At 35.3% G+C, this 17,526-nt stretch overlaps 2 protein-coding genes across 5 annotated transcripts in view; both read left to right on the top strand.

Moving 5' to 3' along the window:
* The window catches only part of LOC107730813 (diacylglycerol kinase beta-like), a 46,512-nt gene extending 36,171 nt beyond the window's left edge, over window positions 1-10,341 (top strand). The window contains exons 18-22 of the mRNA XM_016541754.1: window positions 1,828-1,918; window positions 2,434-2,629; window positions 7,389-7,509; window positions 8,578-8,638; window positions 10,104-10,341. Coding sequence (XP_016397240.1) covers window positions 1,828-1,918; window positions 2,434-2,629; window positions 7,389-7,509; window positions 8,578-8,638; window positions 10,104-10,208 — 574 coding nt within the window. The 3' untranslated portion in view covers window positions 10,209-10,341. The remainder of the gene's footprint in view (window positions 1-1,827; window positions 1,919-2,433; window positions 2,630-7,388; window positions 7,510-8,577; window positions 8,639-10,103) is intronic.
* A 3,365-nt stretch (window positions 10,342-13,706) lies between these two features.
* LOC107730861 (ETS translocation variant 1-like) overlaps window positions 13,707-17,526 on the top strand; it is an 18,527-nt gene continuing 14,707 nt past the window's right edge. For 2 of the 4 annotated variants that reach the window (XM_016541817.1, XM_016541816.1), the window contains exons 1-4: window positions 13,707-13,794; window positions 15,125-15,212; window positions 15,455-15,502; window positions 16,121-16,211. In XM_016541817.1, the coding sequence (XP_016397303.1) occupies window positions 13,772-13,794; window positions 15,125-15,212; window positions 15,455-15,502; window positions 16,121-16,211 (250 nt within the window). In that variant the 5' untranslated portion in view covers window positions 13,707-13,771. Of the gene's footprint in view, window positions 13,795-14,134; window positions 14,219-15,124; window positions 15,213-15,454; window positions 15,503-16,120; window positions 16,212-17,526 lie in introns of all 4 variants that reach the window. The other 2 variants (XM_016541818.1, XM_016541819.1) reach the window with 2 other exon arrangements.

The following is a 17,526-nucleotide window of genomic DNA, read 5'->3' as shown; positions in this document are numbered from 1 at the left end:
GGCTTGCGGCAACTACATGTGACGACCCCGGGCTGGACTTTGCTTCGTCCACGGTGAAAGCCGATCTGGCGATCCACAGCACAAAGTTGATGTATTTCCTCAGCGAACAGCACGGATCAGCTCCAGGCATGACGAAGCAGATATCGTCCTATTTTGGAAGACCAAACAAAGTAGTTTCGCTTTCACAACGAAATACAGCGCCTTCACGACATAGCAGCAGCAACAATACTACAGCGAGAATAAAAGTTACGCCTTCTTTCTTTGCGTGAACATTTGGGCGGCGTTATGCAAATCTTCCCACATCGTGACGTAGACATGTGGGGGCGTGTTAGAACGAGCAGTTTTAGGTAGGCGTGGTTGACTCTTAACTTTTATAAAAAATATCTCTTTGGATTTGAGACTTTAGTCTTTGCAACTTTACAGATCTTCTTTATGCACCAAGAGCTTGTAACACTCCAAAGAGAAAGGACAAATTGAAATCGCATCATATGACCCCTTTAATTGTTGAGTGGTGTGGATTACTTGTGGATTATTGTGATGTTTTTACAAGTTGTTTCAGCTCTCATTCTGACGGCACCCATTCACTGCAGAGAAAATCCATTGGTGAGCAAGTGATGTAATGCTAAATTTCTCCAAATCTGTTCTGATGTAGAAAAAAACTCATCTACATCTTGGATGGCCTGAGGGTTATGCATTTTTAGCTAATTTTAATTTTTGGGTGAGCTATACCTTTAAGCCTTTTTATTGTTTTCGTACCAGTTACTGCCACATCCTTCATCTCCTTTATTTTACTTTAACCAGATCCCATTTTTCTGCTTCGGATTGTGTAATTCTCTAAATCTCTAAATTTGGCCCCTGCTGTAGAAGGTTCAGGTGTGTGTGTCTGCTGGTAATGAAAACAGATGGTGGTTTGTTCTGGTGAGGTCACTGATCATGATCCTGGTCCCAGAGAGACTTTGTGTGGGGTGGGGGACAGGGGTCCGGCTCCACAGCCCACTCGTAATTGAAGGGGCAGCTAGATTACCCTCTCTGAACCCTAGCTGGGCTCTGTGATGGTAGGGGTTTGTGCCATGTGCTTCAGTTTTTGAGTCATTCTGGATATCTATCATTTTCATGCCAAGATGAGGACCAGTCATTGTTGGTTACTTTAGGTTATGCATTACTCTAAAGCATTCATTTTGATTTTCATTTTGAGTCTTACAGTTACCAGCACAGATGCACTAATATTAAAATTCTGAACATTATTTTTAATATTTCAAAATGAACATGTACTGGATTGAAGCAACTTTGGTTTGGTTTCATTTTATCATAGTATCAAATATGATGCATCAGGCTTTCAAGGAACATTTATTTGTTAATTCTCTTAATCATCATTGTTATGCATTACATTATATTTTTGCCCCCACTATAAAAACTGCAGCTTTGATTATAAAATTAAGCATTTAATTAAATACAATCTTACCAAGACATATTGTTGAGAATTATAGAGTGATGACAACTGATATTTATATGCATTTTATGTAGGTAGTCTGTTATACATAAATTATGTCATAAAGATCTCATTGATTTACATTTGAAGCTATCAGAATTTGGCCATATAAATATCAGCATCTGAATCATAATCTAAATATTTCACAAAAAAATGTAAAAAATAGCATGCGCAATAAAATATACAATATCGACTGATTACCATTATGGTATCCATGTATTCTGCATCCCTACCTGCTCAGATATTTAACCACCATGCCTCACCACGTTCTTAATGATTGCATAACATGTAAATAATACTTTTTACATAAAAAAACGGATTTAACTTCTTGGTTTCAGGACGAAGAATAAGCTTTGGTACTTCGAGTTTGGAACCTCAGAGACCTTCTCGGCAACTTGCAAGAAGTTGCATGATTATCTTGAGGTGGAGGTAATGAGAATAAGTGAGAAACCACATGCCGGACCTTTCCCGATCCCGCTGAAGGTGGAAGAGAGCGCTGGTATTCATTCCAAAATCAAAATGGCTTGATAATTCAGACTGTTTAGGTTTTTGGGGGGTTAAAAAAAAAGGATTAACCTATTACATTTCCAAAGTAACCTTCCCAACACTGCTTATCACCTTTCTAACACTTAAACACTCCTTGCTGAACCACTGGAATGAACTGTAGTGTATTGTTTTAATACAAAAAAAATTACATTTTGCCAAAATGTCTTTCAAGATTTTGTTGCATTCACACAAAATACTGATGAATTCAGGTTAAGTGAAGGACCACTTAACAAAAAGCTAATTATTTTTAATATGTTAGTGCTAATGCAACAGTAATAGATTTGTTTATTCTTTATTGATTGACCGATGAAGTCATTTATTCATTCACTCTTATAATTGTTATTTAATATACATTTATGAGTTTACGCTCTTGCAAATCTTTCCCAATGTTATTATAGTGTGATGGTGTCACCCTGAACCTCAGCAGCATCTCATTGGAGGGCATTGCCATCCTGAATATTCCCAGCATGCATGGCGGTTCCAACCTATGGGGAGAGAGCAAGAAACAGAGGGGTCTCCGTCGTACAGGGAAGAAGTTTCCGGAAAAGAAGACCCCAATTATTGACCCCAAACAACTTGTTTTTGCTGTCCAAGGTATAAAAACATATTCTTTACATATCAAAAATAGTTTGATAGATATATTATTTATTTTAATATTTTATTTTATTATTTTTTTAACTTTTTTTCTTTTGTTAATTTCTGTTAATTTCTTTTTTAATAATTAGTTTTCCAAAGTAACCTTCCCAACACTGCTTATCACCTTTCTAACACTTAAACACTCCTTGCTGAACCACTGGAATGAACTGTAGTGTATTGTTTTAATACAAAAAAAATTACATTTTGCCAAAATGTCTTTCAAGATTTTGTTGCATTCACACAAAATACTGATGAATTCAGGTTAAGTGAAGGACCACTTAACAAAAAGCTAATTATTTTTAATATGTTAGTGCTAATGCAACAGTAATAGATTTGTTTATTCTTTATTGATTGACCGATGAAGTCATTTATTCATTCACTCTTATAATTGTTATTTAATATACATTTATGAGTTTACGCTCTTGCAAATCTTTCCCAATGTTATTATAGTGTGATGGTGTCACCCTGAACCTCAGCAGCATCTCATTGGAGGGCATTGCCATCCTGAATATTCCCAGCATGCATGGCGGTTCCAACCTATGGGGAGAGAGCAAGAAACAGAGGGGTCTCCGTCGTACAGGGAAGAAGTTTCCGGAAAAGAAGACCCCAATTATTGACCCCAAACAACTTGTTTTTGCTGTCCAAGGTATAAAAACATATTCTTTACATATCAAAAATAGTTTGATAGATATATTATTTATTTTAATATTTTATTTTATTATTTTTTTAACTTTTTTTCTTTTGTTAATTTCTGTTAATTTCTTTTTTAATAATTAGTTTGATTTATATATATAATTTTATATAATTTTTTTATTTATTATTTACTGGGGGTCTAGTCAGAATTATTTTCTTTGGTAATCAACATTATGCCGTAAATGCTGTCAATAGAGCTTAACTTGTATTGAACTTGGAACATTTCTTTAAGGGTCACCTTAACGTTACTGGTTTGCGAAGTCCTTGTCTTCATACCTGATTAATCAAAGGCAACTTCAGAAGAACTTTTTTCATGATGAATATTTCACCAGTGACACATTGAATCATGGCGAGTGGCTTTTGTTTGGGTTGAAGGGATGCAGTTTTAATGTCAGTGTTTGGGATTGTCAGTGGCTCTGTAATGGCTTGTGCTAGCGTTGGTGACCAGCCCTGTCTAATCAAAGCAGACTCAACTGTACCATGGTAAAACAGGCTGATTGGGGTTTCAATAACTTTCTAAAGCAGCAAGCTTACTGTAACATACGTCTGCTGCTGCCACTAGCTGTGCTCAAGGATACTGAAATTACCATCATGCAAATTCCTGTTTTTCATAACACAAAATGTACACAATTTTCATGCAAGTTGTGCATCTTTGGTGCTTTGTAGTCTCAGACGGTACGCCCATGAACCGCCCACAGTCTGTTCACTGTCAGTTTAATGCTTATTGCACACAAAACTAATCTCTGAATTTGCCAAATTAGTGATATCACATCTTCGAAAAATATACTGTGTTTAGTTTGAGGCACTTAGTAGCAATTTAACTAGATAAAATGTATAACTGGCTTTAAGTTATGTTTGTGAGATAGTCAGAATAGCACAAACATAACTCAGTACTACTGTTTGCTAATAAAGCCTGCCTCTAAGTAAAAAATATGGTAATTGTGAGATAGTTCAAAATAAGAAATAATCACATTGTGAGATGCAAAGTCATAATGTGAGAGGGAAAGTTCTAATGTGAGATGCAAAGTCATAATGTAAGGTATGGTATAAAGCCATAACATGAGATATAAAGTCATAACTGTGATATATAGAATCACATTGTGAGATTTAAAGTCATAATATGCTATATAAAGTCCCATTTGTAAAGTATAAAGCCTCATTTGGGAGATTTAAGAATGTGTTTATGAGATATAAAGTCACATTGTGAAAAATAAAGTCATAGATGTGAGATATGAAGTCGCAGAACTTGAGGTGGAAACTGACTTCTATGAAATATTTATAAAACTATGATTTATCACATAATATACTTTTCATAAACCCCATCACCTTCTGTAAAAAACAAATCAAACTGTAGTTCATCAGTTTACATGTCAGTCAGATCAACACACAATTTGTAACTAACATTTTGGTGAATTTTTGTTATGAATTCTAACAATTTGTATGTTTTCTTACGATCTGCTTAATAGACTTCATGCTTTCTTTCCTTTAGTGTTCTTATGGGGGGGAAAAGCATACATATTCATACAAATCACCAACTCATAAAATAGTACAATTTTCTCATGAGATCAGGTTGGTCAGGTGTCCTGTTCCTGTCAAAGTGGGCAATTTTTGGCCAAAGTAAGCAGCAATGTGGCCTAGAGATTGTTGTGATTGGGATGAATCCTAATAAAAATGCATCTGAATGCAAGAAATAAGAGCAAACACTGCACCTGTTAATACAACAGAGGTACCAAATGCATAAACCCTTACACGTAGTTCCCTGCCAAATGACATTAACCCCAATCCTGTCAAAGTGCAAAAAACAGTAAAGACTTGTTGTTGAGATAAACACTTATATCTTCCCTCCACAGAGGATCATCAAGGCAGAACACTGTTCACTAATCTAGAAATGTGTACGCCGGTTGTCACCACATTGGGGAAAATCCATGTATCGTGCCGCTTTGAGAGCATTGATTGTAGTTTTGAAGAATCTCTTTGGGCCGTTATCATGGGACATGGGGATCACAAAGAGCAGAATGAAGGGTGAAACGTCAGAGCCTGTTCCAGTCTTACAATCACAGAATTCGAGGTTCCCTGATGAGAAATCACCCATTTGAAAGAGATTGTCAGTTAGACTTTCTTGTTTACGAAGGTTAAAGGGTTTACTTGCCTGGCCCAGCTGCTTTCTTTCCAGTCAATATGGGTGAAAATGAATTATAACCTCTAGTATGAGTATACTTACTCATGTTTTGTACAGTACATCAATATCTGTACATTTACACACCATAACTCCATAGAATCTCATTCATTAAACTCTTTAATCTGTCCACCTCAGTTAAACCCCAAGTACCAATCCATTATCTCAGGTGTCGTTAGTCTGAGGCCATCTTTACGGTTCATCCAGCCCCTTGCACTCTTTAATTTCAGTCAATACGAGTCAGTCGCTGATAAATGCACCCATTTGTATCATGCATGTTTGCGCTAATATCCTGCCGCTGCTTCTCTCAGTTGGGCTAAAGTAGAAATGGAGCGCTTGGCGAATAAAATCGGCTTCCGAAAAAGAGAGCAAGAGGACAGAACCCTTTACCCTCCATTCTATTCCATTTACTCTGGAAAAAAGATGAATTGATTGGTGCGAAGGCGACCGCGAGCCCAGGTTTGGATGAGAGAAGGCACTTAGCCTGGGTGCGTCAACGATGGTTTTGAAAGCCTTCATAGATACAGCTTCATCTGAAGGAGCTCTGAAGGTGAGAGGCCTGTGCTTGTCAGATTAGTCAAGGGAGCATTAGCTGGATGGTAAACAGGGAGTGCATTAGCCCCCGAGGCCTGGCTCTCAGATGGGGTAGAGTGGGCAGCCATGTAAATTTATTTTGATTAATATTATTTTAAATAAAAATAAGTTTTAATTTATTTGAATGTGTATTTTTTTTATAATTTAATTTTATTTAAATGTTGCAAATTTTTTAATAATTTAATAAAAAAAATTATTTAATTTAATTTGACTGAAATTGTACTTTTTATTTTCATTTTTATTATAATATAATTAGAGCCTAATTTTTTGTTGGCTAGTAGATGTTTTACCAGCTGTGTCTAAAACCGCATACTGTCTGAGTAGGTACTATATTTGAATTCAAATTAATAAATATGGAGGAACACAAGATTGCTTTGCATCAGTGTCGCATTCTAATTAATAGGTGTTTTGTTTGTGGGTTGTTGGTGTTCTTTTCTCCCCTCCTTTTCTCCAACGGTGACAATTTATGCTTTTTTAGAGCGGAAGGCAGACTGTGAAGATTCCAAATCAAGCTTATCTGCTTTTTTTTCTCTCCTTCTCACACGCTCCCCCACCCAAACACACCTCCACTGTCTGCTCCTCATCTTCTCTTTTGGTCTTTCTCCTCATAATTTTCCCCCTGACGTCCCCCACAGATCAAGCTTGAGGTTTGGTAGAAAGTGGATGGTTTAACAGGCTAACACATTTTGACAGGGATATTGAAATTGGTTGTGTGTTTTGGAGGGAGAGGATTGTCTGTATGGGCTCTTTGGTTTGTGTATTTCATGTACGTTAATGATAATGCTAAATAATTCACTTTATGTATTAGCACATGTCTTACATGTGTTACATATTTACATTTTTTTTTTCATTTAGCAGATGATTTTATGCAAAATGACTTATAAATGCGAAAAATCACAAGCAATTTATCATATAGGACACAATATTTACTATAAAAATTAATTATTTAAAGGAAGTGCCTTTGTTTATGGCGCATTCAGATACATCCAGTCAGATTTAAGATTCAATGTCTGGATCTAGAGAAACTGGCAGGTCATTGTAAGTTCAGAGACTTTAACCAGACTAGACATTTTATTTAATTTGACGTGAATGAAAATATCTGTTAGGAACATAAGTTCCTAAGATGAAGCTCAGCTCATGTACAACTAGTCATTTTCATTATTTGATGGATTTTTGCTCGTTTTTAGATCAGGTTGACCTCATCAGTTCCCTATTTCTTTTCTGTCTGTCACTAGTTTTCTTTCCGTCTCTTAGACCCGTCTGATCAGCTGTTGGAGGTGGTGGGGCTGGAGGGGGCAATGGAAATGGGGCAGATCTACACGGGTCTGAAGAGCGCAGGCAGACGTCTGGCCCAGTGTACCTCCATCATTATCAGGTTACATTTCATTGTAATTACAAATCAACTCATTCTTCCAGTGCCATGTTCCTAATATACTGAATTTAGAAGTGTTTACTTGGTCCAATGAAGTAGTAAATTTGGGGAACTTTATTACTATAGTAAAATGCTTTATATTGTGCTTTACTCTTTCTAAAACGAGTTTCTAAAGCTGTATTTTGCTAGTTCATTTATTTTTATGAGTTTTGACTATATTAAAGTTGTAGTGTAGTAGTTTTTAAAAGTTTAGGGTTAGTAAGTTTTTGTTTAAGAAATTTACACTTTTATTCAGCAAGGATGCATTAAATTCATTGAAAGTGATACACAAAATAATGTTCTTTTTAGCAATATCATATGACCCCTTTAAATACATTTATAATTGGAAAAAAAATTATAATTTCTGTTTCAAATAAACACTGTTCTTTTGAACTGTCTATTCATAAATGGTCCTGAAAAAATGTTTTCCACAAAAATATTAAGCATTACAACTGTGTTCAACATTGATAAATATAAGAAATGTTGTTTGAGCAGTAAAGCAGCATATTAGCATGATTTCTGAAGGATCATGTGGTACTGAAGACTGGAGTAATGATGCTGAAATGGCTTCAGCTTTGCCATCACAAGAATAAATTACATTTTAAATATATTGAAATAGTAAACAATTGTTTTCAGTTGTAATTATATCTTACAATATTACTATTTTACCGTATTTTTGATCAAATAAATGCAGCCTTGGTAAGCATAAGAGACTGCTTTCAACAAAATAAATATTAAATATTGTACCAACTCCAAACTTGGTAGTGTATTATTTTGAGGGACTTTGTGGAATATTTGTACAGTACTTTGACTACATTCAAAGTTCATTTGCCACATTGTAAGACTTCAGGACTATAATTTTTTTTTTTTTTAAATGGTGCAAAAAAACTATTTTTTTTTTAACCTAATATCTAGATGTTTACACATATACTGTATATAAACAAAACAATTTGTTTAATAATAAAATATTTGTTTTACTTCATTTAACATATCTTCATGTTTCAGTATTAAATAACTATGTTCCATTGACAGAACCAGTAAAGCCCTCCCTATGCAAATTGATGGTGAGCCATGGATGCAAAGCCCTTGCACTGTAAGTATGACATGCACATTTAATTTAGTTATTTACTTGATATTGCGTGTGTTAATCTTTTGATGAATGTTTAAGAGTTTGATATTCTCACTTTGCATTTAATTCTAAACTGGCTTTAGTTGGTCAGTCTTAGATATCATGTGTAAAAACCACAGCAGCATTTTACAAGAAAGCTGAAAATATGCTCCAGCCCCAAACAACCACCTCATTTGCAAGATTCGAAGCTTTGTTTGCTTTTAATTAAAGTTTCTCTTCTCTGAAAGCATCTTTTCTGAAGTGCAGTGTTCATTTACATATACTTCATTTTGTCGATGCCTGGAATCCAAAAAGCATGACAACACAATTAATTGGAAGGAGCACTTGTACCTGTAGATTAAAACTCTGGTTAAAGGTAGACAGGTAGCAGGTGATCTCCATGGCAACCTATGGCTTCGTTGAGGCTTAATTAGTGTCAGTAAACGTAAGGAATGCTTTTGAGGCACTACAGTCAATATTCAGGTGTTCCAGCTTATCCTCAGCAAAAGTGATTGTGCTAAACCATTTTTAGGTGGTGCTGCATTGTATCTGTTTGCTTGTGACGGTTTATGTATTGCGTGTTGCATGTATTGTGTTTATTAATTGCATTACATGATTCTTCCTTATATATTCCTGGCAATCAGTGTGGAAATAAATGGAAAACAGCCTGAAAAAAAAAAACGTATTTACCAAATAATATCACAAAATACAGTATTTTTCAAAATTAAAATTTTAGGAAATTAAAATTTTCTTTTCTTTCTTTTTTTCATTTTTTTTTATTTTGTATTGTATTATTTAGCAATAAAGATCTATATAATTCCACAGAGAAACATCAAGTTTATTATTCATAAAAATAAGCTAAAATCCTCACCTTATGGCACCTAATTTTATCTTCCAAATTGTTCCAGAGAGACACTAAAAAGGGCACGATTCCAATAAATTTGCATTATATATGAACACTCTCGATTTCACCCCATGTTAAAAATGTCATGTTGACTCTTCCTCTTAATTAAACTTAAATGCTCCAAAGGTTTTCGTTTTGAGGCGTTCAGTACCATTTACCTTCTTATTGCCATTACTGTGTCTGAATACTTTCATGAACAAGGCAAATGGGTGAATTCAAAGAGAAGAGCTTGATATTTACCATCACCTTTGATGTGGAATTATAATTGACCCACAAATAGGGAATTCAGCACCCAATTAAATGTGACAGGGACAGAGTTAATAAACAAGATTTTAATGACACTTACATTTCACATTCACTGGCTGTTTTTTAACATGTTCATGTCTTGGAGAGACTCTTGGGCAAGTAATGTGCCTTTATTTGTGTATTATGCCAGTTCATTTCATATGTATCTGTCATATCTCTTCTCATCTGGTTGTCTTTATGAATTTATATCATACAATGTAAACATTTTCACATCGCGTTTGTTTTCACTCTTTCCAACAGATTACAATTGTTCATGAGAATCAGGCCCGTATGCTGATGGGCCCTCCTCAAAGCTCTGGCTTCTTCTCCTTCTTTCGACGTGACCGCAGAGGGAGCAAAGACTGACAACCCACGACACCTGAGATCAACACTACACCTGCTGGAGAGTTCATGTGAATGGTGAAAACCATATGCGACATCTAGATTTCAGCTGATCACTTCAGCCACCAGTTTACTGGCTCAGCTATTTGATTAAACTGCCATTATACAGTACAAGCCAGTGTTGGCCCAGTTTTTTGTTTACAAATTTTTAAAAAGGTACTATTGTGAAAATACTGAAATTGGAATCGTATTTCGTATAAAATTTAGGGATAATAGGCACTGCAAGTAAACTTCAAATCTGAAGTGGAGTTTGAGTCTTATATGCGGATTCAGATGGACTCGTGAACCGTAACCATTTTATTTTGGGTATGTTATTTAGGAAGTGCCAGCAGTTCTGGATTACTTGGTGCGAAATGTGAAATAAGACATGGCCAAATAAAAAAAACAAAAAAAACAAGTACTTTTAAACCTAAAACGTGTAATGTGTTAGTCTAGTTGTACATTTTTACATGCTTTAGCATGCTGGGTTCAAATCCAGAACTTTGTAAAATGTTGTATTATTATATTATATTATATTAATTATATTATATTTATTATATTGCACCTGAAACTGACAGCCAGTGTTTTTCTATGGAAAGAAATTGGACTAACCAAATTTAGATGTGATTTCTTACAGTATTTTTCCTACAATAATCATGCAACTTAATTTGTTTTTTAAATATATATATATACTTGTTTTGAAAGTTTTTGACTTGGTTTGAAAGCATTTTAAAAAATCACTTGGCTCAAAAAATCTGGACGGATAAAATGGTTTTATTGCTAAATGTGGTCAAGTCACTTGAAGAAGGATCAACTAACTACAGTGAAAAGAATCATTTCCAGAAGCATGAACATGTGGACAAGCAATCTTTATATTACAAACTGAGAAAGCATAAATGGAGGTTTTATGTTATTGTTAGACAACTCCTCGTCCGGAGTCAGTAATCGATGCGCAGTGTTTGGGCTTTTTAATGTGAATGCCTGTCTGTGTTTTGTTTTAAGCCAAAGCTGCTTGGTTTTTGACTAAGAATCAGATTGAAAGACTGAATTTTGTTGTATTTAGTCTTTACAAGGCATGGTTGTCATGGTCACAAGGTGCTTTGCTCATGCATATTCATGTGTTGTGATGCACTTCTGCCAGAGCTAAAGCAAATGTGCGACTGCACCTTTCCTTTTCTTGCGATAGCAGCATGCAATGATGTGAGATACTATTACACATCCTGATAACTGAACTCTTACGTTTCTTGTTGGGCCTGGTTAAGTTTTACTCAGCCCCATATAGCCTGCACTTCATAATAAGTGTTTTGTTCAGTGAACTGACAATGAACTTGACTGATATATTTGCATGTTGGATCAAGATATGACATATGACATTTTTAGCAGTTAAAACGGATGTCACAATTCATAGACTATGTATACCAAGGATCTTCACAGACCCTTTCGGTGGATAAAGAGGTTTTTATATTATATAAAAGTGAGTGCTGCATTTTAAGCCTGGCCTGTTATAACATGCGTATATGATGCTTAATTTAATTATATTTAATTAAATTTAAAATTGCATTTTAATTTGACTTAATTTTTTTTTCACATAACTTTGTATGCGATCAAACTGTTTAAGATCCCAGATTTATATTAGAGAAAAATCTAAAAATATAACATTTACAAATTTTGACCAATTGGCTCTTTTATAAAAGTTTTGAAACCAGTAAAAGCAACATTTTTACAGAAAACAAACATTTTATATAATGCCAGATGTTGCCATGGTAATTTGTCTGTTCGTAACTAACAAACACACCTACTTTCACCTTTTGAACCTGTCAGCTTGCTGCAACCCTCACCTCTTGACCTGACAACAAATGGATCCCTATGGTTGTAGCCTTTTAATGTTAACCTGTCAAATGAACATCTATACCTGTCCTGCATTCTGTAAAGCACACGGGATTATACATTGCATCAAGAATGACTTGAAATGTCAGTTTAGGTTTCCATCAGTTCCCCATAATGGAAGTTCCTCTGTTTATGTGCTGGTTTACCTGATCCTGCAGAAGTGTCCTGTTAGATGTTTCTTAATGACGTGATTAGAGCTTCGAGACGAGGAAACACTGGACCGACACTTTTAGCATGTATTAAATATGGTGCATGTAAATGGATATAATGAACTTCATCTCAAAGGTCAGATAAGGTGTGAAAACACATATATAACTATAGGCGTTATGGAGGGAAAAAAAGATCCTCCTCACTTGACCCCTGCGAACTCTACATAGTTAGCACAAATCACAACATATATATATATTCAAATATAGTAATTCACAAAGACTTAGACTTTAGATTCAATTAAATTAAAATACTAATCTAAGTGATTCTTTGTTGATCTTTTGTCTTTTTTATCTAAAGAAACTAGGATCTATTGTATATTTGTCTATTCATTAAATTAAAATTGAAACAAGGTTATAGCATGGAACCTATATTAATCAGGAGTGGAAAAATGGAAATGGAAAAATCAGTTTACTTCATACAAAAAACAAAAAAAAACTGTGAGAACATGTTGTAGCCTACTATATTTTTTAGATTTTTAGTGGCTACAAAAAAGGTCTAGAAACCATTTTATTAATCATTTTATTAATTGCTACTAATTTCAGAAACCATTACAAAGAAACGAGAACACATTGAATTAAATGTGAAATGTTGAAGCAGGAAAACTGAAATAATATTTTCTTGTAAAGGTTCTCCTGTATTTATATTTACTGATAATATTTTATTTTTTATTACGGTATGTATAACTCATTACACAGATATTTGGAATTAATTTATTCTGATTGGTCAAATATTTCTGAATGTTGACTCTTGTCCATGGCAACACAGTATAACTGACCACTCATTTGTGCTTGTGTTCTGCCCATTGTCTCTAAGATAGCCATTGGTGTGCTGATAACCATGTCAGGATTTATTTTGTGATAATGCCTTTTTGCCTCTTATATTTAATATTAAAATAATATTACCCCCCTTGGAAGTTTGCTGAGGTCCTCTAGGGGGGCGTGGCCCACAGGTTGAGAACCACTGCATTAAATTATCTAAAAGAGAGATTTATGAATAACAAACGGTTTTAGAAAATGTTGATGTGGTCATTCTGAGCGTATGTCTGTTTATTTCATTCTTTTGAAAGCTTCTTTTAGCTTGTCAAAAACTGTTAGGTCATTTGTAAGGGTTGTAAACTGGATACAATGATTGTGTGCACTTTTATGCACATAATTTCCAAAACATCTAGCCACAAGAGAGATTATAATGATGTGCTGTGTTTCTCATAAATAAACACCTTATAATTGCAATATCAGTTGTGCATATTTTAATGAAGGAACGGTGAAATAGGCTCTTGATTGACGGGTGGAAATCTGATCCGGCGGAGGACAGTGGCAGCCAATGGGAAGCGGGGCGCCGGCTGTTTCTAAAGGGAGGCCCCTGGAGCAGCAGGCAGTGTGTGTGTGTTGACTTGAGCGCGGAGGAGAGACACGAGAGCGCTTTTCTCATTCAGTCCGGCGACACATCCATGAATGAATGCGGTGCGTTTACTGGGGTGAGTGCAAGCTTTAAGTTCTCCATCATCTTCGACGCTTAAAGTAAAACGTAACTAGAAACAGAAAAAAGAGTTTCCAAAAGTCCAGTCCCTTCGGAGGATCGGTTCACCGCGTTACGCACTCACAGCACCGCAACATATTTACATTAGGACACTTGCAACTGTATCTATAAAATGTCACGGATCTGCTGCATTTAGTGTCTGTTTCCTAATAGTCAGCATGTAGTCAGTCAAATGAAAGATATATTTATGAATGTGGAGTCGCTGAATGCGCTCGAGCGCGCAGCAGTTCATGTTCCATCTCCAATAAATCGCTTAAAGTCAGTCTCCTACTTCAAAGGGTGATCGGACGGCGCGCTCAGAGTCCAACCGCTGCAGAATGGACGGACTTTACGACCAACAAGTGCCTTTCATAAAATCTCATGTAAGTCTGATGAAGGTAAATTAGTGCTCTCCATGATTGCAAATATGTATCTGTCATATAATTGAATGATGACGAGAATCTGCGTTTTTTAAACCGTAACGTGACAGGTCTGTCATTTGTATGTGCGTGATCCTTCACTTCAGGGAAACTTCTAGACTGATCTCGAAGACATTAATAATCATTGATAGTTTTAAATTATTGATTATAATAGCTTTAAATCTTGTTATGGCGAATCAAACTTCATATATGCCAGAATTGCTATATTTTGGGCTTTTTACCTTCCCCTATATAATACATTTAAATTGTGTTGAAACAAGGGAAATTATATATTTAACTTTTTTCTAAAAAATAAATAAATCATATTTTCAGTTCAGCTGGTATATGTATGTATAGTTGAATTTAAAAAAAAAATTAAGATATTACACATTTAATACAGTAATGTTATGATGGAAAGTGACAGTGTGAAGATTAAAAACGTTCATTTTAAAATTTGTTTTATAACTTTTAAAACAGGTATCATTAAAATGGGTCAGTTTTTGAGACTGAAAAAAAAAACAATTAAAAAAATAAATAAATCATTGTTGACTTTCTAACATGTTGGGTTAGTAAGTCCACGACTTATTCATCGTTTTCCTAAAAAAAAAAAAAATTGCCATCAAAATAAAAACTCCACTTAAGGGTTGATCAAGGCCATATCTTTTATTCCAGGACATGATGAACCCCAGTTTTATATTTCATTTTTAAAGATTGCAAACAAGTCCAAAGTGCCACTAACTAAAGAATCTCTCATATATTAGCAGTAAGCATGATGTGTGAAGCTAAAGTTGTGTGTTGCATGTCTTTCAAAAGCAAACTCGACACACTCCATCTTCATTTGAGGCAATTGATCTGTTGCTTTCTGCTTAGAATCCTCGGGGAAAGACGTCCAACACGAGACCAGCGAAGGACAGGAAAAGAAAATTCATTAACTCTGACCTGGCTTTGGACACCGAGGGTAAGCACTCAGGTGTGGGTGAAAAAGACAATGTTCATTTCACGCCTTCTTAACATCTCGCAAAATGCAATATCGCTCGTTGCCACCTGCACTCGGGGCTTTAAAATCTCAATCAGCAGCACTCGCCTCGGTCTTCAGAGGGCTTTAAGACTGAAATCGAGATGCGCTGAGGGTCAAAACACATAATTAAAGCTTTGTACCTGTTGTTTCGCCATCTCAAACTCTGCTGTCTTTGTTTTTAGAGTTGTTTCAAGATCTCAGTCAACTTCAGGAGACCTGGCTCGCTGAAGGTAAGCTCTGGTCTGTTTACTTCAGTCTCGCTCAAGGTTTCTCAGTGGTTGATCGAGCTTTTGTTTCAAAGTGGAGAGAGCGTGGGGGGAGATTTGGGGGAGGGGAGCAAATATGCCTCAAGTTACAGACCTAATCTGCAGTCCAATTAATGCATCTGTAGCAAAGGCACTTGGTGTGTCATGCATACATTAGTGCTTGAGAAGAGCAGGAGTCTAGGGGGAGACCGAGGAGGTTCTACTTTGAGTGTCATCACAAATTACCAGAAGAACTTGCAGTCTCGCTCACTCTCTTCTCCTCTCGTCTGCTTTTGGCAGTAGCTAAGGCAGACGAGCCACCAACACTGCCACCTCTCTCTCTCTCTCGCATGCACGCACACGTGCACACCTTCTCTCCCTCACTTCTTTCCTTTTTGTATCCCTCTCTTTCTCGCCTGATACCTCTCATATATTAAGTTCTAAGAGCTTTTTTCTTTACTTTTCTTTATTTTTGTAACTCTTTTTGTTAAAGAAATGGATTGGCGGTAGATCGCTTCCAGAGCTTCAGCTTTTACCGCTTTGTTTTTTTCCCCTTAACTTTTTTTTGGTTTGTTTTGGCAATTTTTTGTTTCTCATGGCAAGACATGCTGGTTGTGGTCTAACTCAAACGTGATGCTTCAGGAGTTAAGCGCGAGTGTCTTCTTCCCACCTTGCTTGCAGCACCGACCTTTAGGTTAGTAAATGGTTCATCCTTTGGTTGGTTGTTAATGTGTTTGGAAATATTTTAATGTGATATAAATGTTACATTTCTTACAATGTAATGTTAAAAAAATTAAATGGCAAACTGGCAGTTTTGATGTTAAAATTCTAAGGTTTTTCTTTTGTCTTCAAAATGTAAAATTTTATATTTCTAACAATGTTATGTTAAAAATTTCTAAATGGTAAACTGGTCAATTTTGACATCAAAGAGTGTGAAGTTCTTGGTGTTGCAAAGCATTGCAAATTTTTCTAAAAAGTTTTTTTTCTGGCTGCAAAAAATGAATGATTTTGAGAGGTTTGCAACATTTTAAAAATGTTGTTGAGGACATTTATACATTTAGGAAAAAACTAAACTGATAATGTGCATGCAATTTTATTGTTTATCAGTCTTATTAATTGAGTTAAATAACTTTTAGTCTTCTAAAAAAGGAATAAATATTATATATAGCTGGTGGCAATTATAATGTGATATTTCCATTTTTAGTAGAATACAAGTAAGCTTTGTGGGATTTTATTATTGTCATAAATTAATTTAGGCTGTGCAAAAGTTTAAAGTCGCAAATCATGATATACATAACAGCCTTTGTCTGTTTATTGTAAAAAGCAGTTTGGTTGCAAATTGAGAAGAAAAAAACAAAAACAAAGTAGTTGGACAGCTGAAAGTCATGCAAAGCAGTTTGTAAAACCAATTCAAGCGCTTTGCATTTGTGAAATCCCAGCCGCCTTTCAGCCTTTGGAATGCATTTGCATGCACTTTGGACAAAAAGAGGAAATGAAGATGAGTGTGTGTCTGTTTTCTGTTAGTGATCAAACTACTATCTGGCTTGTGTGACTGAATTTTTGAATGCCACATGAAAGTCAGACTAATGCAACTTAAGTAGCTTTTTATTTAGCATCATCTCAAATAACTTCACTGAAATATGCTTTAGTACAGCTGCACTACAGGACATTGTTGTGTGTACTGGTCACCTTTTAAAGCCAAACATCTAAAATATAAGGAAATGATCTGTTTAATATGTAAAATAGGATTTCCCCATGCACCTGCATGAGGAAAGAGACTCTTAATTTTTAATAGACCGCTTTCATGTATTCTTTAATATATTTAAAAAGGCTTGCAGTATAATTGTGGATTTTAAAATTAAAAGTACACTTTAGAACAGATTTCAGACTTTACTGTTCTTGTCGTGAGTTTGATTATGCCAAATCCACCCCAGGGCCTCTAAAAGAATAAGACATGACTTAAATATTTTAGTGTATCCGGCAGGGAAAAAAAAAAAAAGTGTGCGGAG

Source organism: Sinocyclocheilus rhinocerous, unplaced genomic scaffold (genome assembly GCF_001515625.1).
Source record: "Sinocyclocheilus rhinocerous isolate Xijiao unplaced genomic scaffold, SAMN03320098_v1.1 scaffold938, whole genome shotgun sequence".
NCBI lineage: Eukaryota > Metazoa > Chordata > Actinopteri > Cypriniformes > Cyprinidae > Sinocyclocheilus > Sinocyclocheilus rhinocerous.
This window is presented reverse-complemented; position numbering and strand designations above follow the sequence as displayed.